The 23,329-nt window shown below is 30.1% G+C and overlaps 3 protein-coding genes and 1 long non-coding RNA gene across 4 annotated transcripts; all 4 read right to left on the bottom strand.

Annotated features, from left to right (window-relative positions):
- Positions 1-5,758: 5,758 nt before the first annotated feature.
- Positions 5,759-22,983, bottom strand: LOC105834264 (paramyosin, long form). The gene is made up of 16 exons (XM_012676610.3): positions 22,621-22,983; positions 21,200-21,256; positions 18,607-18,693; positions 18,342-18,508; positions 15,220-15,457; positions 14,902-15,021; positions 14,560-14,709; positions 14,268-14,414; positions 13,936-14,152; positions 13,496-13,623; positions 12,933-13,045; positions 8,005-8,200; positions 7,796-7,924; positions 7,272-7,643; positions 6,588-7,043; positions 5,759-6,407 (listed from the first exon to the last, which is right to left on the bottom strand). Exons 1-15 carry the CDS (start codon positions 22,738-22,740, stop codon positions 6,651-6,653), a joined length of 2,634 nt encoding a protein of 877 aa, XP_012532064.1. The 5' UTR covers positions 22,741-22,983; the 3' UTR covers positions 5,759-6,407; positions 6,588-6,650.
- On the bottom strand, positions 8,625-9,793 carry LOC105834265. The gene has a single exon (XM_012676611.3). It carries the CDS (start codon positions 9,246-9,248, stop codon positions 8,757-8,759), a length of 492 nt encoding a protein of 163 aa, XP_012532065.1. The 5' UTR covers positions 9,249-9,793; the 3' UTR covers positions 8,625-8,756.
- Positions 10,341-12,605, bottom strand: LOC114255514 (paramyosin, short form). Its single transcript, XM_028194490.2, has one exon. It carries the CDS (start codon positions 11,034-11,036, stop codon positions 10,713-10,715), a length of 324 nt encoding a protein of 107 aa, XP_028050291.1. The 5' UTR covers positions 11,037-12,605; the 3' UTR covers positions 10,341-10,712.
- LOC114255515 lies at positions 21,322-22,318 on the bottom strand. Its single transcript, XR_003626774.2, has 2 exons — positions 21,686-22,318; positions 21,322-21,608 (listed from the first exon to the last, which is right to left on the bottom strand). It is a non-coding gene; the product is annotated as an uncharacterized LOC114255515 (long non-coding RNA).
- Positions 22,984-23,329: the final 346 nt, after the last annotated feature.

Here is a 23,329-nt window from a genome sequence, read left to right on the forward strand (position 1 = left end):
AAAAAGATATTACAGAAAAGAGTGTTTTTAGAGAATTAAATTTATATACGTTTCGTATAAAAGATAAAAAGTTCGATTGAGAAAAATAAATGTTTCATGGCCAATTCTATCGCCAGCGCCCGATGAGCCGATCGCTATAAGATACTATCGCTAGGCACTTTATAGTAAGAAGAATTTACACAGTGCATCATAATGCAAAAAATCATATTTTTTTCTTTGAAAGGCATCAGTATTGAGCAATCTTTGTTGCTTTTACAGTTTTTTGCGTATCTTTTCTTTGAATTCTTTGAAAAAAAAGTTATACATAACGCATACAAACTGTGAAACAGAAAAGTTTTCCTAAAAATTGCTTTCTAAAGAAAAGATATCTGAATCTATGCATTAATTTTAATGGATTGTGTGATATTCTTCTTGCGAGAGACCCCAGCCGCGATACTATCGGTGGTGTTCCATACAGTCGCACACTTGCATATTTTAGCAGTGCGTATTGTAGCAGTCGACTTATTGGACCGCCATACTATTAACACAGTTCAACAAGAAATAGTAGGTTTTAATCTTTATCGGCTACTTATTCTTATATTTTAAATTCATTAATTTTAATGTTAGATTATATTCAGTATCATAAAAAACTTTTATATATTAATTTTTTTGCAAGAAATTTAGACATTTTTTGAATATTGACATTTGTGATATTAAATCAATTTTGAATTTGTCAATTTTGTCATGAGATTCGTACTCGATGACTTAAAAAAATCCTTATTTAATTTTAATTGCAATGAATCTTCTCTAATACATCACATATCATAGTTATACTATTACAAAGTACGTGAAAATAGTTCTTTTTGCAATTTTAATTGTTAATATCTCAAAAATTTTCTATTTTATAACATGATGGAGTTATGTGGAAACTAGATTTCGTATTCGTTCAGTAAGTTATAGAAAATAACTAGACATACTGGTGTTAAGAAAAGAAGTCTTTTTTTGTTGAACTGTGCTTTTGAAATAAATTTTTAATAGCGTTTTTATTAATATTAAACAAATGAGCATGAGCTTACGTGTTTACGTATTTACGTTGCAAATTTTAAAAACTATTGTACATATTTATTATAATACAATATTATTAAAGTTTTTTGTTTTAAACACAATTTTTTAAAATAATAAATACAAAATAGACTTTTATTTAATATATTAATAAATGTGTCGTCGCGCAAATTAAGAATAACCAGTGTTACAATGATGCAATAGAAATGTAATTTATATGTAGACAAAATATATCTGTAAAAATTAATTTTATACATTAATTGAGAAAATGCTTGAAAAAGACAAAAATAAAACGAAACAATGAATCATAAACACAATTTCATTGTTCTGGAGTGACGTGATATACTCGTCGCGAATTGCAATTTTCTGAAAGACTGAGAATTTAATGCTTGATTAGTAAGTAATAATTAAAGTTGTTGACATTTACTTTTGTCTTCAAGTTAATTGAAATCTTAATATGCAGATTAGTTTTCTTCATATATTTCTTACATAACGCTTAATTAAAATTTTATTTTTTAAAATTATTTTTAGTTGTGAAAATAAGACAAATTGTTTAACATTTTAAATCTGATTTCTTATTAAGACAAATTTCAAATAAAATATAAGATAAAAAATTTTTTTTTCTAGAATAATTGTTTAATATTTTTAACATTTTGTTATCAAAATAAAATTTTAAATTTACATTTAAACATTTAAATTAATATAATAATTTTTTAATTTCTTTTTATTCAGAAAATAGAAATAAGACTGATCTGTCTTAGAGTTATTTAGATATTTTTACACTTTCCAATTTTTTTAGACTAAATATAAAGTTTCAGACAAAATTTTTATTCTTATTATAATAAAATTTTTAACTGTTGATCTTATTATGACCTTTATCTTAGATTTAGTTATATTTGGGAATGATTTAGGAATGTTTTTGATATAAACTGGAAATAATAGTTGCCGGCATATACATACATTGTACGAATCTTATCACATTGTCACTCCGTGAAAGCGAGTCTTGTTTCTTTACTCGCTCTTATTGTTACAATAACTTGTAGGTTAATTTATCATACGTAAATAATTATAGTCTATGCATCGGTGAAGCTTCGCGGTGACGTTCCGCACAGTGCAAATCTGTCGACGTAACGCAAATGCAATCAATGTCATTCTTACAGTTGTTTTTATACTACTAGTACAACTCTCTGTGCCAATACCTAATCGAGTATTAATTAAAACGAGAGAAACACAGAATAATAATACACGAGATATTTCCACATGTCACATTCACTCTTCAATGAAGAAAAATATCTTTGGCATTAATTCTTGTGCAATGTTACAGAAATTTTAAGTAAAGTAAATGTTGTAATGTTGATAAATATTATAAATCTGAAGAAAGCGGACTAAATATCACAGAAAAATCTCTGCTAAATATTTTTTAAACACACACACACACACACACACACACACACACACACACACACACACACACACACACACACACACACACACACACACACACACTTAGCAGAAGGTATATTGAATGTAATTAAATTGATAAATTAATTCAAATTGCGTTATATCACCTTAATAGAGACAAGATTTACATTTACTGAAACAAAAAGATATTTTTCTTCTTCAAATACGTAGCCATTGCCAACTATATTTCCGGGCGATGATATCGACGTCACTCCTGAATTCATTTAATGTCAATTGAATTATCTATATTGCAACTGGGTCGCTGAATTGTCGGACAGTCTGACTTATATATCTGACAAATGCTGAACTGCCAAATAATATTTCAACTTCTGCACTCTTTTTCCGCTCCGTATCGTTTAAGCCTCCTTACACACTTGTACAAAAGAGTAACAATAAATTAGAAGAGAACGTTGCACAGGTGGCATTTATGCCAGTATCGATTCCGCTAGAAGGAAGAAACTTGTACCTTTAAGGCGATTTAACGTCTATTTTGTTTTACGCTTTAGATGATACCAGTGTTTATAACGATTACCGGTGGAGAGAAAAAAAAAACTTGTTATCGAAAAAGTCGCATTGTCCTGATATTTTATGTCAGGTATTATAGATATTTGTTGAAAATTGAAATAAAGCTGTATTAAATATATTTTAGAAATATTATATTTTATGTCAAAAGAGAGAAAGTCAGAGAATTCTAAGTTTGCTATATTAATTGCGCTATTTACATTTTGTTTGTTGTGTGATGCAACTGCATAAAATTTAGATTTATAAATATTTTTTGTATAAATAAGAAAATCAGATATGTAATCTAATAGTTATCGACATATTAATGCAAGTTGTTTTATTACATTTTTGTTAATATTTACTTTATAAATAATTTATTATATACTACTTTGGAGAAAAATTTTTTTCCTTTTTTACATTTATAAAAGAAAGATATTGCATTCTATAAAATTGGTTTCTATAGAAAAATTATACAATAAGATGGAAAGAGGACAAACATGTTCTCTGAATTTTGTAATTAAAGATTGATAATTTGATTTAATCAGAACAGTGCGATTTTTAAATTAATAATATTACGCATTATATAATACAAACATACAAATAAGTTAATTAGCGATTGCTAAAATTATAGGCCAAATATATTTTCCATTTATTTTAATAGTTTGGAGAAGGTGTATTGCAAATTTTAAATGATTACACGATCTCCAAACAAAGAGCTTTTATTCTATTTATTTTTGTCTAATATAATTAAACAAATCTTTAATAATAATTGCGATATTTTATTTGTAGTTAATTATTGTTCTATCATTTTTTATTTTGTGTTTGTTCTTTTGTAGTGTTATTTACATTTAAAAGAATTAGCTCTTACAATTGTGTTAAATGTATATAGAATTTCGACTATTTGTTTAATCAAAAGAAAAGTATACTTTAGGATTAATAATAACATTTTAAATATGTTGGAGAAATTTGTCATAATTTATCGTCTATTTCTTTCGTTGTTTCATCATTGTCTAAATTATAATTTATTGTTTTTTTATCCCTTTATTTGGTACAAATAAAATTTACGATAAATTAAAAATACAAAAGCTTCCAAATTAAATTGCTTGTACATGTAATCCTTCGTTTTTTTTTTTTAAGTATGGTAGAAGAAATATCTATTAGTAATACTATTAGTGAGAATAAGTTCATTGTTTCATTGCTATATCACAATCTCTATTCTCTGTGTTTCCCATGTTTATTGTATAATACTCTGTACATAATGGTGTAAATGTTTATCATTGACAACTTATATATGGATAGAATGCGCACTTGTAATTTTTGTAATAGCGGGTGGGTGAGTTGGTGAATGATACCGTTTTCCCTTTGATTACTGGTAATGTTTGTGATGGGCATGTCGCGTTTCCTCTATTTTTCCATCTCCTCTCAAGTATATCGCGATAAATATAGTCACAGAAGGTTGTTGCTGTTAAAGATTTATCTTGAAATAAATGGAATTTTGCAAAGACGACTCGTAATATAATAGAAATTAATAAATGATAAGTCAGAGAATTTCAATTAATAAACAAAATGGGATGTGTATTGTGGGATTTAATCTATATTAAGTGGAGTTGTTTGTGAAATATCGAACATTGCGAAATAATGTACTATTAATGTATTAAAAGTAAAATACATAAATCGTAAATTATAATTTTAACAGAAAAAGAGACTAGAGAGCAACAACTCTTTCTATGAGCATATTTTGTTAGAAAGCTTGATTTGGTATACATATTTGAAAGACTGAGATGCTTACTTTTCTTGAAGTGAAACGATCTATAGTGTTAACAGAAGCCATGAACATGTGAGAGTCATATCGACGATCCAATGAGTTACCGTTTTCTATAATTATCGCAATATTGTATCTCGCGTGTTTTATGGCCAAATATAGCAATTGACTTTATCAAAATCGATAAAGTTTTTTCCACTTTTCCGTAATAAATAAACAATCGCATTCTGCGACTCTTTACAAAGCGCTCATTTGTTACTAGAATCGAGTTTTCTACGATTTATAAAATAAAACCTGGTGGATTTGTGTGTGTTGAATCAATCATTAATTACTGCCGCTGTATAAAGCGTGCCTGGCGGTGTGGATGGATCTTAATATTGTTAATAGATATACGTACCTAATGTTATTAATTATTAACTCCTGATTTGTAATTGGAAATGTGAGATTATTGAAGCCTAACGTGTGAGACAAGATTTAACAAAAACAGCAAATTGATAAAATAAATTTAAGGCATTTATAAGATGTACGATTGAAAATGGAATTCTCACACGTTTTAGGTTTCACAAATCTGGCTGCTAAGCGGACCCTACTAATAAACGCCATAGTGGTCCGGAAAAAAATAATTAGCTCGAATAAATTAAATTTACTTTAATGTACCTCATTGTTTCTTTCCTTAATACTTTCTAATATCAGATTTTTTATTAACAATTAAAATGTGTTATTAAATAATAAAATCTGAACAGCAAAACGATGTGAAAATATTAATTACTTTATATAGATACATTGAATAATCTTTAATGTATAAATTATAATGTAATATAATAATAACTAATATATTAATAATGACTTTAATATATTCACTTGTAGTATAATGGAAAAGTTTGTCGATTAGTTTGCTAATCAGTTGGTCAACAATTTCGACATAAATCTTACTAAAAAAACTTTTTAGGATGTACGTTTGTCAGAAACATGGAAAAATGAAACACACAAATGTTTTCGTACGTACGTGTTTCACTTTATTTATTAAATTAATGTTGACACTGGTTATTGTGTATGTTGTACAGTGAGAGTCGTGTATATATGGGCAATAGTTACCTATCTATATAGTAATAGAGTAGAATTAAAATTATTCATTTAAATACAATTGCGACACGCGCGTATAGTAGAATGGCATAAAGTGCCATTAATATTTTCTTATCCGTTTTTCTCTGCCCTCACGTTCGATTGTATTCATATAATTAGGACGAGAAGATTGTCAAATTTTATTTGTTAAATGATATATTGCTTCTTAATTTTGACGTTTTTGATACTTTGAATAAATAACGTAAAGTGAGCGTTAATTTTTTTTTACTTTAATGTTTTCGTTGCGATGTATTAATCGCATTTCGTTGGCCAAGCAATTTCGAATTTACAACGGGTCGTTACGTGACAGTAAATACCGTGCTTGCAACGATATTTATATGTCTATAGGTGCGTATTCTGGTTGCTCCAATTTAAACCCCTCAAAAATAACATGTCGTGCGGCCCGTTGAAAATTCTCTCTTTCTCTCTCTCTCTTTCTCTCTCTTTCTTGGCCTCTTTAGGAAGATGGTTGTCGTCGCGTCTTCTTTTCTTTTTTTTTCTTGTAAGATGTTCAATGTGCCTGGCAAAATAAGCATCACATTGAATTAATTTTTACTTAAATATGATTCAATAGTATAACTTATTTGTTAATTATAAAATGTTATTATTTTACGTAATTATAAAAATTTTTAATTATATGAGTAGTAGTTATTAAAAGAATTCAATTATTTTACGTATTATATGTTTGTATTGAACATACGTTTATAAAGGACGACGACATGACGTTCGAAGTGGCAAAGGATAAGGTGACGCGGTGATTATTTTACAAATCCTGCCTCGTCTCCTGGACGAGGTACACCTGGGAACCGGGTACGGTTGAAGTGGTGACAAAGCTGCGGTGTTTGGCACGTATCAGGCTCAAGTTGCTTTCCGCCGTGTCGGCGCGATCCTCCGCGGCCTCGAGTTCTCTTTGGAATCGGCGAACCCTGGTAACGCTCTGTTGGGACATGCCTTCCTGCTCCTGCAGCTGTCTCTTGTAGAGGCAGACCTTCTGGGAAGCTTTGTCAAGCGATTCCTGCAGCAGGGAAATGTTCTTCGAATCCTCTTCAACTTGAATCATTACCTCCTTAATGTTGCGCTCCTTCTTGCGCAGTATCTTTACAGTTTCAGCATGTCGGCGCTTTTCTTCATCCAACTCGAGTTCCAGATCGCGAATCTGAGATGGCAAGAATTATAGAAACACAATTGATTAATGATTAACACAAAAAAGACTAATTAACGCATTATTAAAAAAAAATTGTTAATAAGATTTTTACAAAATTTAATGGAACATTTTTTAATATTATTTAATTATGTAAAACTATATTTCAAGGAATTTAATTTTCAATTATACGTTTATGTTAAAAAGTATGACATTCAAAATTAGAATAGTTTTTCTTCTCACCCTAGCTTCGAGCTTGCTGATGATGCGCTTGCCTCCAACAATGGCGTTGGCCTCAACCTCTTCCAATCTGACGGACAAGTTCTTTACCTCTATCTCCAGCGATTTCTTGATAGCCTCAATCTTGACAATACGCTCCTGTTCTTCATGAAGAATCTCGACAGTATGTTTGAGTTCATTCTGTACTCTCTGATATCTCTCATCACTGACTCTCAACTCCTTAGTGACCTCTTCGTAATCTCCAGCCAAGGTGGCCAGTTCTTGCTCGAGTTTAGCCTTTGATGAAGCTATGTTTACGTTGATCGTAGTTAATTCGTTGATGCGACTAACCGATTCCTCGTATTGCTGCTCGACAGTTCTCTTCGCGCGTAGGGCCTTTCAATATAATTTCATAGTTTATACAACCATTATGTAACGCTTATACAATGTAATAATTGTTCGTATCTTTGTCTATCCGAAGGATACATTTTTTGGGACATACATTGCAATATCTTTCAAATTAAGAATAAATCAATTTTTCTACTTACAGATTCGTAATTGCCGCGGACTTCCTCGAGCTCGGCCGTCAATGATTGGAGACGACGTTGACTGATGCCCAGTTGATCCAGGGTCACTTGCAACTGGCGTTGTACTTCGTCGTAATGAGCTTGTAATTCCTGAAATACAATATAATTCAATATATATGACTTTATGATATATATGATATTTTAAACGTATTGGTAAATGCGAGTATTACGGTCAAAGTGAGAGATTGTTTCTTGATGGTCTTCTGCAAATCAATGTTATTCTTGTTAGCGACATCCAAGGTCAATTCAAGTTCAGTGATTTGGATCTGCATCTTCTTCTTTATACGTTGAACCTCAGTCTTCAACCTCGTCTCAGCTTCCACCACACGGGCGTTCAGCTGCTCGATTTCAATGCTGGTTTGTTTGCTATTAATTTCATTTAATGTTAATATTTTCAATTCAGTTTTCTAACTCTTTGTATTTTGGTAAATATTATTTAAGTAATTTGATAATTAAAATTTCAATTGCGTTATTATTTTTAAAAATTTTCTGAACAATTATATTTTTTATTAATTATTATATCTAAACAATTTAAAAACATTATTTATATTTAATGTTTTTTTTACTTGTCATTACCTTGTGTTCTATTGATTTACTTTATCCATCCTGGGATATAATTTTTCGTTGTTTTTATACAATTAATTAAGAATTCAAAACGCGTGAGGAATCAAAAAGTATCTTTTCCTGTTTTGATTTAATCTTTGTTTTTGAAAATCGATATTGATATTGGAAATGTAATTTCATGGGATTATAAGGGGGTAAAATAAAAAGTTATAAGCTTACTCTAGACTTAAAGTCAAATGTCACCATTAGAGTTATTTATTTTTATTACACGCATTTTAAGAAATTAAATTCTTTCTTCAAATTAAAATAGTGTAAATACCTTTTTCTACTGAGAACTCGGTCATAACACAACTCTTACCTATCTACTACACTTAACATTATAATATTCGCATCCTCGACACCCATACAAAAGTTCTCGCCTCGCCCGATCTTGATACCTCTTATCTAGAAAATAATTGCTGGACTTCTGCTCGAATCCGCGCAGCTCCCTGCTGAGCGTATCAAGCGGCTGCGTCAGTTTATCCTCGTCGATCAGAGCCTTGGCTCTTTCGTTCAACAATCTACCATGCGCCGTGTCGTCCCAGAGAGAATGCACGGTTTCCCTTTGAAATTTCCTGATGTCAGCCAACTCCTGGCTCTTGGACAGATTCTTTAGCGCTTCGGTTCTCAGATGAAATTCTATGGCTTTTGCAGATTTTCCACGCATACTTTTAGCATGCTTCAGTGCGTCATTCACCTCGGTCATCATCTGAACATCTTTCAATGCCTGCAGCTTAATATCACTCATCGCCTCTTGCTGGATCTCCTTGACCTCGCTACGGGCACGAGCGCTGGTGAACATCAACGGCATGGGTAATCTTTTCAGGTCCTTTCCGGTGCGTGGAAAGATTTCCTTGGTCACGCGACTGGCCTGCACGGTCTTGGCCAGGCTGAAGTCCGAGCGATTTGCTATCTTCGGACACGTCAGGCAGACAGATGGTCAGCGTCAATTTTATGTCGCACGTTGGCTTCTCGTGTTTTTCAACGCGAACGTCTAACGGGGGCCACCGTTTTCCGTCGTGCACGCGCACTTGCGCGACGTGGTCACCTAAACTTAGCTGCAGCGGTCCAGAATGCGAAAGTAATCGGCGCCACTCACGACCGACCCTCTCGAAAGATTCAAGAACGACTGCCAGTGCACTGAACAACTAGTGTCCCTTTCGTCCGGTGACACAAAATTGATTTTTGAACTGTACAATTTGGCAAACTGTTCTGACTTAATAAGAACTGCAAGGAATGGTCCAAATAATAGAGTGCCAAGAAACCGTATTCAGACAGAGCTTTCGTGATACTTTTATTAGTCCGGTTAATTTTTGTGAGCTTAAAAATATTTCCATAGCAAATTGTTTAAAAACGTTAAATCTGTTTTCTATTAAATACTAATATAAAAAATATTTTAGATATATTGCTTCTATAAGATTTAAATTTTGTATTTGGATTACAAGAAGTGTTAAAAGTTATAACAATCGTTAGACGAGAAACTGTAATTATTTTTTTGAAAAGTTAGTTTATCTTTTTCATATATTATTATATTATATATAAAACAAATGGACTTTTATATTTTATATCATTTTAACAATTGTTAACATACTTATTATTTATATACTAATTATTTATTTAATAATAATGTTAAAATTAATGAAATAGATATTAAGCAATAATAGATATAATTATGTTTAATATGATTATATCTATTATTGCTTAATATCTATTAATATGAAATATTAATATGAATAATGTACAATGTTACGATAAATAAATTACAATTTATTAAAAAAAAATTAGAATTTATTAAATATAAAGTGTTATATTTTTTCTATGTTTTATTCATATTTATTTTCTCACAAATTAATTTTATATTATTTTTGATATGCCATTTTTTATAAAACTAGAATCCATAGAAAAAATATGAAGCAAGAAAATTGATCAATAAATTAGTTAATTTTTTGTTACGTACAAGAAATTAAGTAAAACGAATTTTGATGATGCATTGTATTGCGTATTAACGTATTTCTATCTAAAAACAAGAAAAAATAAGTTGCGAAACGAGAAAATGCAACGACGTCAATAATGACACGAATTACGCACGGCATCCGTGGCAAACACGTCTTTGATCGTTGCCACATAAAACGAAGCAACCTCTTCCGTGGCACCAAATTTAGAAACCGAAAAGGTCAAGCAGTCGCCAAGTTGCGCGGCACTCGGAAAATGGATCGCCTCATATTTTCCCAGAAAGTCGTCCCCTTCGCGAAAACTTATCAACATTCTTTCTCTGTTATTGTACCTTGAAACGAGATAGATGATCTCTAGCCTCATCCTCAGCATCGATTGCATGTTTTATAAGATCGTCTCTTGTATATGGCTGCACCTCTTTGTTCTCCCATAAGATTCTACCGTCAGACCAAGGCAATTCAGGTAATTCTGTTCTTTTAAATTCTGGTAAAGGTGATTTTGAAGTAAGTCGTTTGTTATCCATGTAATCAATCATTGGTTGATAGTAATTTATTCCATATCCATAATTTTTTGAGTAGATGTACGTTGGATAATGTCGCCATTTTGATTCTAATGGCATATGAATTGGTGGCATGTAACCCGCCATTTTTTATAAAAAATGTTGAATGTCCACACAAATGTTTATTTTATTTTTTAATTTAAGTATAAATTTTGCAGAGAAAAGTGTTACAATTAATATAAAGACTTTGAATTTTTTAAATTGTTGTCTCTGATAAATTTTGTTTCTAAAAAGTTTAATTGTACTTTTATTGTGAGGCTTATGGTTTTCGATTTAATATGTTGCGCGATAGATTTTTTAATGGATTTGTGAGTTCTATGATCAGATCTGCAACTGATGGTGACACTTGCGCCAAGATCGTCGACAAAAATTAGACCGACGGTTAGGTGGTATCTTTTGTAGTTTTCATTGCGATTGCCACATCGGGGACAACCAATCAGCACATCTCAATAATAATTGGATCATGACTGATCGTTTTTATTAATAGCATCGTTGTATAAATTATCATTGCGTGTCCTTATTAATATCAATTCTTGTTTATATGCTGCATTATATTTTTTATTTTATTTCAGTACTAATATTAGTAAATAAAATGCTCATAATTAATTTCAATACTACATGTAATTTAATTACTACAAAGTATAATTAATATTTTTATTTAAAATATATATCTACCGTGTTGTAGAACAATTTGGAGTTCATTTTTTATAATTTAATTTTCTAAAATTAAATTTTTTTTTATTAAAGAGACATTTCTTAAATCTTTAAATAAAATACCACTGTAGTTGTATGCAACTAATAATAATATTAAAATATAACTTTATTGGATATAAATAGACATTCACTCATATTTACACAATGAGAAGTTATATATAAAAAATATTTACATATATTTAAATCGCTAAATGTGCGCTAAAATAAGCTGTTTACCCAGATAGCATAGAGAGTTAAAAAAAAACTCAATTGTATGTCGCCAATTATGAATTTTTTTTGAGATGCAAAAATAATTATTTTTATAAAATTTGTATAAAAACAATTCTTTTTGCACCTCAAAAAGAATTCATAATTGGTGACATACAATTGAGTTCTTTTTGAACTCTTGGTGCTATCTGGGTATTGATTCAACTAGTATTTTATTATGTGTACTAATAATATCACTTTACAATTTACGGTAGCTGATTAAAAGTATTATTTATATCATAGTTTAAAATAACAGGATTGACTCTAACGTTTATATTACGCTGATACTTTCGCCAATTTATATTATTTATTTTATATTTTATTTAAACAATTAAAATATTAATTGTAAGAATACTTGAACAAGTTTAATGCATATAATTATATATGCATATATATATATATAACGCTGAGCCGCTCGAGCTATAGCATGGTCCACTGTGTCAAGCATTAGCTGTCGGCTTGAGCGGCTCAGCGCTTCCCTCGGTGAGCTCTCATTTGTATAATTTGAAAAATTAATATCTCGGCTATTATTGGAGATATCAAAAAATTATACTAGACTTTTAGTTCATCTTGATTCCGTCTATCTTTCCATAAAGTATTGCATACCTTATGCAAGACATCTTGTATATAAAAACTAGAATAAACTTTTCTAAGAAAAAGGGACGTAACATTTTTACATATTAGTGTAATTGTATTGGTATAATGTTTATAAAAGTAATTCTTTTTTTTTAATCCCAGGTTGGACTAATGTAAATCAAATTTTAATACTCTAATAATATATAACATGTTCTTTCTTTAAAAAATATATATTATAGTATAGTTTTAATTAAAAAATATTCTGTAATATAGCATTTAAAAATAATAGAAAAATTTAATGCAAAGAAAATAAAATTATGTAATTATAATTATAATAAAAAACATATTGTTTCAAAAATTCTGTTAAATTAATTAATTAATATTAATTAAGCCATTAAAAATATATGTAGCAAATAAAAATAAAAATAATTATTTTTGAGAACTTACCGAATAGCTTCAATCTCTTCATCTTTTTCAGCAATGCGACGTTCGAACTCGTGACGTAGTTGGCTCAATTCAGCTGACAATCTTTGAGCACGTTGCTCTTCAATTTTGCGGCCCTTATATCAAATTTTTCTTTATTTAATATTTGCCTGTATTTAGTATTATTTATATTATATTTAAGTTATTTAATTTTTTTTAGAACAAATATTTATAAGCAAAAATTATTAAAAAAATTTTTGGGAAAAATTTAATTTTTAAAATTTAATTTAGATTCATTGACAAAATTTAAATTTATTATATTTGTTTATATAATGTTTTTAAGAAATACTAATAAAAGAATTTGTTTTTTTTATTGTAACAACAATTCTAATCTATCTAAGATCTAAGAATCTAAGAACATGAAATTAAATTCTTTTAAAATCTTTTTAAGATAATCTTCTTAAGACAATCTATAATTACTTTATAAATTTAAGTTTATCTTAAAAATTATGATTGTTAATATTATTGCTTATCTTTTGTTTGAAATGATATATATCTACGTTACATAAGCAGGAATGATTACTCACTGCTTCAGCTTCCTTATAGGCGGCAGCCAATTCTTCACGTTCGTTCTCCAATCGACGAAGTTCTAACTCCAGTTCATGGAGTCTGCGATTCATGTCAGCCAATTGATTCTTTGCGTCGCTAAGATCGTCTATAAACGTTATTAAAATTATTAAAATCATTAAAATTATTAAAGTTTATAATTTTTAAATATTTAAATTTTTTTTACTCAATGAAAAAGCTATCTGTTCTATTTAACGGCTAGTAAATCATGATTAAAGAATCATTTATTATAATAAATGATTCTTTAATATATATATATAAAGAAAGATATGAATTTTGTTAAAAATATATTTAAATGTTAAGTAACTTGCAAAACATAATAATTAATTCTACAAAAAATTTTGCAGCTTATAATTGTTTTGTATTTGTAGATTACGCATTACATAAAACATGAAATTACCTCCAAGTTTCTTGTTTTCACGGACCAATTGATCTTTCATTTCGCGGGTCTTATCGAGTTCGGCATTTACGCGTTGTAGTTCTTGTTGCTTGTTACGGAGATCACGCTGGCTTTGCTCATACATGGCAAGAGTTTCGTCCAAGCGTGTCTTCAATTCTATATTGATCTTTTCAAGATGTTCAACACGCTTTTGAAGTTCACGAGCAGTTCCATTGGCCTTAAAAAAGGGAATTATAAAAATATGATAAACATTTCTTTCTTTAAGAATGTGAAATATTTGTTTTTTAGGAAAAAATATGCCGATGCAAAGTTGGGACGCTGTGAAAGCTTACCTTTTCTAGATCAATAATCAAAACCTCTACTTCAGATTGTAAGCGCGATTTCTGCTTTTCAAGATTGTTAATCTTCACAAGCAAGGTCTCAATTTGTTCTTCCTGTTCTTGAATGCGAGCAGAATATTTGCGACGAAGTTCTTCTACCTACGTAAAATTATATTAAATAATTATTAATAATTTGTTATTTTAAATTTTAATATAGATAAGAAATTAAATAATTAATGGAAGCTGTTATTAATAATATTAAATTTATAATTATATTTTTGTTTGATAAATATGTTTATTATACCTCTTCGATACGAGCATTAGCCTCGGTCTCGTATTTTGACCTCCACACCTGAACTTCTCCATTAGCTTTGACTAATTGTCGTTCAATATCTAAACGCGCTTCAGATTCTTCTTCCAATTGGACGCGAACGGATTCCAATTCCACCTCAACCTATTAATTCATATTGATAGTTATTTAATGTTATTTATTTCTTCTAAAAATTTTCCCTTACTTCACAAAATTGTGTTTTGAACTTACTTCATTATTTGCAATATTTAAAACAAAAAAACATTATTTAATGCTCAGTATTTAATGCAAGTTATTTATTTTGAATAGAGAAAACTATTGAAGTCAATATTATACCTGGTGTAAAGAAGCTTCAATCAATGAACGACGACGTTCTTCATCTTCAAGACGACGACGGGCATCCTCGAGTTGACCCGCGATTTGCGTTTTCAGATAAGTAACATTTTCGATGTTTACCTAGTATTATATATATTTGAGATAAAATAGATAATTTATGTAAAAAAAACTTATAAACTTATAAAACTATTAAAACTTATAAAAATTACTTAACTGTTTTAACAAATTAATAAAAAAATTTAGAATGTGTAATTTTAGTAGTAAATTAAAAAATATATTTATTTATAATTCTTAGCTATAACATGTTTATCGTTTTACCTTAAGATCTTGCACTTCTTTGACTAATTCAATATTCTCTTGAGACAGCCGAGTTTTATGACTGGTAATATCAACAATTGTACGATTTAATTCCTCGATTTTAACATTCAATTCAGATATATGTATTTCAAGTTTCTCAACTGTTTTTATTGACATCAACTTTTCTTTAGTAACATTGTCAAGTTGAGCGAGGAGTTCATACACTTCCTGCTGGAATTTAGATTTTTCTTTGTCAGCCCTGAAATTATAAAATAGTTTTGCTAAGAAAAATTTGATTTCTAAAATTTAATTATTTAAACAATAATATTTGTACAAAGTATTTATAAATAATATTTAAAAGAAGCAACTGAAATTGCTTCTTTTAGATTAAAAATAAGTTTAGGGAGACGCTATTAGTGCTATCAGAATCTATCTCTAAAAAGCTATTTTTATTATTAATAAATTAAAAATAGAATAAGGATAGATTAAGGCTGACAGCACTAATAACGTCTTTATGAACGCACCCAGTACGATTCTTAATCAATATATTAAATTCTGACTATATATTATTATATAAAAAATTGTTTGAGATTAACCGCTCACTTTACTTGAAAACTCATATTTTGAAAATTAATATGGAAGTTGAAAGGTTAATAAAATTGATAAAAATAATGTAAATAATTGCACACGCGCGCGCATACACACACATACACACACATACACACACACACACACACACACACATAACAAGAGAAAAAAAAAGAATGAGAATAACTTTACTCATAAAATAATAAATAAATATATACTTAAGATTTTTTAAATAATATTTTTATTAAGACTCTAAACAAATTTCAAAATATTTTTAGTATTTCTAATAGTTTTTAAAAATATAATTTAAAAATTCGGAAAAAACATGTTAAAAATAATTAGGCATTAAAAATAATTTTTTTAAATAAATATTTTAAATAATGATGTTCAAATAAAGTATAATGTAATACTTTGTCATTTGCGTGTGAGTGCATTCTCTCCTTGAAGAATGCATATATTACAAAAAACATTGCGAGGAATTCCGTTTTTCTGGAGGCAATATGAAAAAATTTGAGTAATATTGGATCTACCACTTCCACATGCGATAGAGGGTGTAAGATGTCAGTTAGTTGATTCCGAAGATAGTGGGGGTTCTCTGGCCGGTCGTGTGTACTAATATGGCGCGCCAACGTTGGGGTTGTGGATTACCGCGCGACTCGCACAGTTAAAAATAGTCATATGCCGTGCGAGTAAGACAGAGAGAAAACGAGAATCGCATGAGAGAAATAGAAAAAGACTCAGTGATTGAGAAAGAAAGAGAAGACTAATGTAATTGGAAAGAGACTTGTCTCATACACTTTATAATTTTATCTTATAAACCAATGTAAAAAAACTTTTTTGTATAGTATCATATTTGAGATTTGGAAAACATTATTTTCTAGAAGAAGTAAGATTGGTGGGAAATGATAATTGCAATGAACAAATAATAATGGATACAAACAAAATTATTCGAAAGTATGCGACAATGTTATTGAGAGATTAAAGATAAATTAATGATGTAGATTGTGGACTTGAAGATTAACTTTGCTATTTTTACAGTATTCAAAAGTTTTGTTGATGTCATAGTTATCACATTTATAATTGGCTGTGAAGTTATGAAGAAAATGTAACTGGAATATATTTGATGCTACTTGCGTCGTTGCTAAATTACCGAAACAAAACAACAGCTGCATTGATTAAATATTATTTTTAGCAATTATGTATCAGCTGTCATAAATTAAATTCTAGAAAATTATATCCTTTCAATAAATTTTTTACATAATGATGTAAGTATAGTAAGTTATTAATAAAACTATTATTATGACAATTTATTATTTTTATATAATGAAGCTTTTAAAATGTTATATATTTTATTATATAATTTGATAAAAAGTTACTCCATTATTTGCATGCTTCAAAATTTTGATATTATATCTACATGTGTCATTTTTATAAGAATGTATTAAATAATTTTATCTAAGTTTTCTTTAATTGTTTTTAAAATATTGATAGTCATTAATTATAAAACGTACGCAAGTTTCAAATTATTCCGTACGGTTTGTTTTGTATCTAACTAAAATTTGTATTTGAGAGTATTTTGTAAAATATGTTTAATTTTGTTTTAGAATATTATTTAAAGTGTGTGTGTGTATGTTGTGTGTGTGTGTGTGCGTGCGTGCGTGCGTGCGTGCGTGCGTGTGTGTGTGTGTGTGTGTGTGTGTTTACTATAAAATGAACGATAAAAGAGAACTATTTTCTCTTAAATGCTTCATTTTCTAACAGAAACTATCAAAAAAAAGCGTAACTAAAAGCGGTCACGGACATTTCATTGTGAGGCCAATTAATGATCTAATTAACGCGTGTTTCCAGGGCTATCGTCCTTGTACGAACGACAAAATCGGCGCCACGAAGAAGCTACTATGTTTAGAAGAGCCGGGGTACTGAATCTTCGTGTATTTTAGTTGCCACTCGTTTTCTGGCTTGGATGGTGGCCAGTGCGACTTGTATAATTCGCGCAAATTTTCTTACATACAGTCACTCTCGTTTGTGATGAGCCGCGTTATAATTGCCCATGTGACATCGTGATTCATTACGTTTCCTTCCTATTAGCGTCTTGTATTTTCCACAGAAAGCTTCGCAGAACGCTTCCCTGTGAAATCGCTATTCGTTACAGGTCGAATTTCCGGCCAGTTCTCAGCTGTTTATTGACGCTTCCTTGGCAATACGCTTATGCGTTCCCCATTTTAAACAGAAGATTAGCAAACGTTTACATTGCGGTAACTTTGCAATCGCGAAAGTACACACATGCCCGCGCACATTCTTTTCTTTTTGAAATATTCGGGGTTCTAATTTTGGTCAGTCATTTCAGTTCTTTTAGTGGAATATTAAATTTGAAATATTAATATTTAATTGAATCTATAATACTTAACAGTTAAACAAATAATTAGAGAAAAATTATTTTATAAATGAGTTAAACTTAAATAAATTATTATGTTGTTACAGTGTTTAATAATTTAATTGATGGAAAGAGTTCTACTTGTTTCCATAATTACGCTCACGTTTCTTATGTTACCAACCTGGCACGTGCTTTCGAAAGTTGGTCAATCTGATCTTGAAAGTCGACAACGACCTCTTGATGCTTTTTGCGCAAAAGATGTGCGGTTTCCTCGCTCTCGAGATGGACATCTTCGAGTAGTTTACGCAACTTGGCCAGTTCCGTGTCCCTTTTTTTGTTGATCTCGAACTAAGCAAGAAAATTGTTAATTTGTGCGTTTACATTTAGTTATGTAATGTTGTCTTTTGTAGTTGACATAATTAGCTTTGAAAAATTTAAATACTTACTTGAGATTCGGCGCCACCCTCGGCTTCTTCGAGACGTTCGGATAGTTGGATGACTTGCACGCTTAAATCAGCGCGCTCGCGTTCGATCTGGAAGATTATAAAATTATATGAAAAAAGTATATATAATTTTTACATTTATAAAAATGTAATATTAATACTAAAATTAATAAATTTTATATAAGATGTTCTGCGAAAGATTTACTTTTAAAATAAATTATAAAATGACATACGGTTATAAAAAGAAGTATCTTATAAAAAGTTTACAAAATGTATACAATGTTTTTATAATAATTTAAAAATAATGTTTAAATTAAAATTAATGAAAAAAAATTTGATGTACTGATTGATATATTTGTGATTCTGATTATTTATTTAATAGAAAATAAACAATAATTCAAATTTTAATAAAATTTTTAAATTAAAATTCTTCTTAGATTAAAAACATTTTTATATAATATATTTTTTTGTAAATTGACATTATGTAATTACATGTGAAATCAGATTCTTAAAAATAAGTTTTAGTAATAAATGCATTTAAGTTGCAATTATTGTTTTAATGAAAGAAACGCATGACAATGTACTTTGCCACGGTATCTTGAGATGCATCTTTGACGTCAGATTACTTCACATCGTGAATAGGACAATCTATTTTCGAGCGCGGCGTGTCTATATTGGGAGTCTTATTCATATTACAAACGAAGCGTACAATATGAAAAAGAAAGTTATGTCAGAGAAATTATGTATTCGAATATTATTTTATTTGATATATGCTGTGCTTTAATTATTTTAATTATAGTGTTATATTTTAAATATTAAATAACTACAGAACAAATGCATTTAATAAAAAGTAGCTATTATAATATTGTCAGCTACAAGTATTCTTAAAATTTTTGAGAACTTTTTATAATTATACATATAGTAGACTTACACATTATTTGATGATCAAAAATTAAATTAAATTATTATTTATTTATTTATTACACGTTTTCACTATAAAAAATTTAAAAAATTATTTGCTCTTGTATTTTTAATTGCAAGAGTATTCGTGAGATTTGCATTTTCTAAATGTAATGATGCATTCCGTACATGTAAACGAAGATATGTAGGGTGTTCTGAAAGCATACACCATGCGCCGTAGCCGTCATATCAATTTTCAAGCTTTATAGCTTCGAAACGCGAGGAAAATTTTTGGCAGTTGTTCAAGTCACGTATTACGTCCGTTTCCACACCAATCCGATTTCTGTGGAATTTTAACAGACAATGAAATCTGAGAAGTTCTTGTAAGATTTGATTCTTTATTTAAAATCTATTGTGTCTTTTTTGTTACACACGTAACTGGGTAAAGTTATTATCAAACAATATAATTTCTGCTTTATACGATCTTATTAGACGTGTAGGAAATTTCTCAAAATTTTTAATTAAAAATTAAAAATTAATTTTTTAATTGAAAGTATTCTTTTAGTAAATAGAGACGTTAGTGTTTTCTAATTTATGATAAAGAACAAAACGTTTCTTTATTTGTGTAGATAAAGTAAAATTATATTCAAATATCATATAGAAACACTGCGTTTTTTTATAGTCGCGTTTTATGTACGTTTCATGTACATTTGTGAGACTAGTGTTTCACGTACATTTGTAAGATTACGCGATAGTGTTTCCCTCGTTTATGAAAGTAGGCAAGTAGTGTTGAATACAACGTAGGAATGCGGGAACGGTCCCGAAGAAGCTTCGCGTCCCTAAAAATAGATGCAACTCAAGAGCTGGACATTTTGACCTACTGCTACCTACTCTGTAATTAGCATCTTTTGTTCCTTTTCGCTTTCAACTAATAACATTTGATAATTATTCAAATTATCGATGTAAAGTTATAATTAATCAACGTGAACTTTTCAGTTTTCAGAAGTTTTCTGAATGATTAGTTTTCAGATGTTATATCAATAATCTAGAATTACAAAGCGGTAACAAAATAAGAATTTTTGTAAAAACAAGATTTCAAATAATTTTCATCAACTTCTTCATTAAAGAAATTATAGTTAAACAGCCCTGAGAGAATTTGATTATTTAATTCGTCTTTCATTTTTCTTTCGATCATGCTTGTTGAAAAATGATTTAATCAAGTGTTTTATATAAATAATAATAAAAATATAAAAAAATATATAAATATATGTAAATAAATTATAAAGATTACGTTTTATTATTATGGCGCTTTTATAATGTAATAGTAACATGTGTTTGATTTAGTTTTAACAAAGTAATAAGAAATCTAAAATATCTAAATAAAAATTATTTACTTTATGTTTTAATAAAATGTAAAACATTATATAAATTCTACAATATTCTATAAAATTTTTATGTTTATGTTGTATAATGTTTTAAAACTTATAAAGTAGCTAATTAGTCAATTAAATTATTTATTTGTTTCTGTATACGTATAGCAAAGTTTTGGCAAATATAATTCTAACATTACTAAACCTGATAGTAATTAAGTATCATAGCAGATGATACTTTTAATGTCCGCCATTGCATTTAACGTATTCAGAAAATCGAGCATTCAAATTACTGTGAAAACATAAAGACATTCAATGGAACTCACTCTCTGACGCAGCTCTCTCTCAGACTCTAAGTCATCCTGCAGTAGGCGGATTTTGTCCTGAAAAGAGAGGCAATGAGGATTAAAGGATATCACGATGCCCGTTATAGAGGGTCGATGCTTTACGTAATCGCTAGACGAAAATATCCAAGAGCGGAGGCTCGGTATTTCAGAAAGACGGACGGCCTCCGTAGAATAGATTCGTCCTCGGTAGAAGGAGAGAACGCCGCGATGTCTGATTAGCGCGTCTTTGAGCTACTTGGTTGAGATTATTTCAAGAAAGGCGCTCATGTTGGATGCGCCAAGAAAATCAGCCAGGCCACTATTTGCAAGAGATGAAAAAATAATCTTACTTGGTCTCGTAGAGACGATTTAATCTTCCTTTATACTTTCCTTGAGACAAAATAATCCCCTAGAAGAGAAAATCCTCGAAAAAATCGACACTAAAGTATCCTGTAAGTTTATGTAGAGTTGATAGTATCATCATACTTAGTATCTTCAAACGGTTTCAATCTGATATCTTGGCACGATCGTCATTTCGGATCGATATTTTACCGACTATTTTCGTGCACGAGCAATCCGATAGCTACAGAACGTCGTACACTTTCCTTCCTCGTCAGATTGGCACTTACATCCCTTATGGTCACTGAACTTTCGCGATTCACTACTTTCGCGATTGGTCACTGCTCCGCATTGTTCATGTGTCCATCGCGTATCACTGATGATCGACATTTTAATCACGCACGGAAACTTTTGTTGAAGCTTCTTCTTCAGTAAAATTTAGCGATTAGTAAATGCGATCGTGCGTTTCCTCAGGAAGCGTTGGAGAACGTCGGTCGGTACGTCCTATTTCGTTCGCCGCCATTATACGTAGATGCAATAGTTGCTGCAGTATTAATTAAGTGGCCTAGCAAATCTTGTTGATTTATTTGAATCTCTGATTTTAATTTAATCTTCTTTAGTTTTCAGAAAAATATTCTCCGATTTTTCCGGTTATTAGATAAGTTTTCATGCAGTAGTACAAAGTAGTACAATGTTTCAGCGAGAGATGAATATTTTTCATTCTTGTAATGTATAAAAAAATTATTTATTAAAATTTAGTATTATTGGGTTGAAAGTACGTATATATATTATTATAAATTTATTTAGTATTTTTTATTATAAATTTATTAACGTTTAATTATTTGAATTTTACCAAGTTTATTTTAAAATTCTTTTTCAAAATTCCTGTTAAAATAACAACTAATTTTAGGTACGTGTCACTAAGCAATAGATTCATAAATAATTTTATCCAAGTTATTCATGGAATATAATCAGAGGCTAGTAAAATTAGTGATAAAAGAAAGATATATATTTTTTAATCATCGCTGTTCTCTCTTCTACCGAAGTACCGAAGATTAGAGACACTTTTTTGCAAGACCTACCTCGAGTCTGGTGAGAGCGCTCAGGTCGGCGCTGTATTCGATGCTAACATCTGCAGTACCCGCACCGCCAGTGGAGCGGTACGTGTACTTAGAGGTTTTAGCAACCGCTGAAGACGACATTTTTTTCGCTTCGTTCTCTATTTATCTTCAACAAGTTCTGGCTTTTCTTCGTACTTTGCCGGACTTAAGTCCTCCTTAATTTAGACACCCTTTACCAGTAACGATCCTTCTTTTTGCGCCTAGCTAAGTCAAATAGCCTCGGCCTTAGTTGTTTGTTGGTGAGTCTACCTCCACTTTCTTCCACAATCTTCTTCTTCTTCCTCCTCTTCGGGGTTTCGGAGCCGACCAGCGCCCTACTCGTAGTGCGCGACCCGTCGTCGTTCGTATGGCGCGCCGGCTGTTCCATGGCTCCGTCAAAATGACGATCGACGCAAGCGCATTGATGTTAGGTCCCCACCAGGAACGGTGAACATATTCGTCATCATCGTCGTTCTTGTCGTCTTCATCATCGTCGAGAGCAACCACTAAACCACGCTAGACGCCCACGTTGTCTAAAGGTAGTTGCCAAATTACCTTCAGTTTAGGTGACTACAGTGGTGAAGATATTGAGTAGAGAAGGTCGCTCTTTAATAATCTTTATTATGTTACATCAGCTTCGAAGTGTACAACAGTCAAGGACTGTTACGTAGGACATTTTTTTATTATTTCC

This window comes from Monomorium pharaonis, chromosome 2, assembly GCF_013373865.1.
Source record: "Monomorium pharaonis isolate MP-MQ-018 chromosome 2, ASM1337386v2, whole genome shotgun sequence".
In the NCBI taxonomy this organism is placed as follows: Eukaryota; Metazoa; Arthropoda; class Insecta; order Hymenoptera; family Formicidae; genus Monomorium; species Monomorium pharaonis.

What these genes read in the sequence shown, in the direction of transcription:
- LOC114255514 (XM_028194490.2), bottom strand. Translation starts at nt 11,036, where the DNA reads ATGGCGGGTTACATGCCACCAATTCATATGCCATTAGAATCAAAATGG.
- LOC105834264 (XM_012676610.3), bottom strand. Translation starts at nt 22,740, where the DNA reads ATGTCGTCTTCAGCGGTTGCTAAAACCTCTAAGTACACGTACCGCTCC. An exon ending in AAGAAGTGCAAGATCTTAAG is followed by an intron (nt 15,022 to 15,219) that starts GTAAAACGATAA and finishes ATATAATACTAG; the next exon opens with GTAAACATCGAAAATGTTAC. An exon ending in AACAATCTCTCACTTTGACC is followed by an intron (nt 7,925 to 8,004) that starts GTAATACTCGCA and finishes ATTGTATTTCAG; the next exon opens with GAATTACAAGCTCATTACGA.
- LOC105834265 (XM_012676611.3), bottom strand. Translation starts at nt 9,248, where the DNA reads ATGCCGTTGATGTTCACCAGCGCTCGTGCCCGTAGCGAGGTCAAGGAG.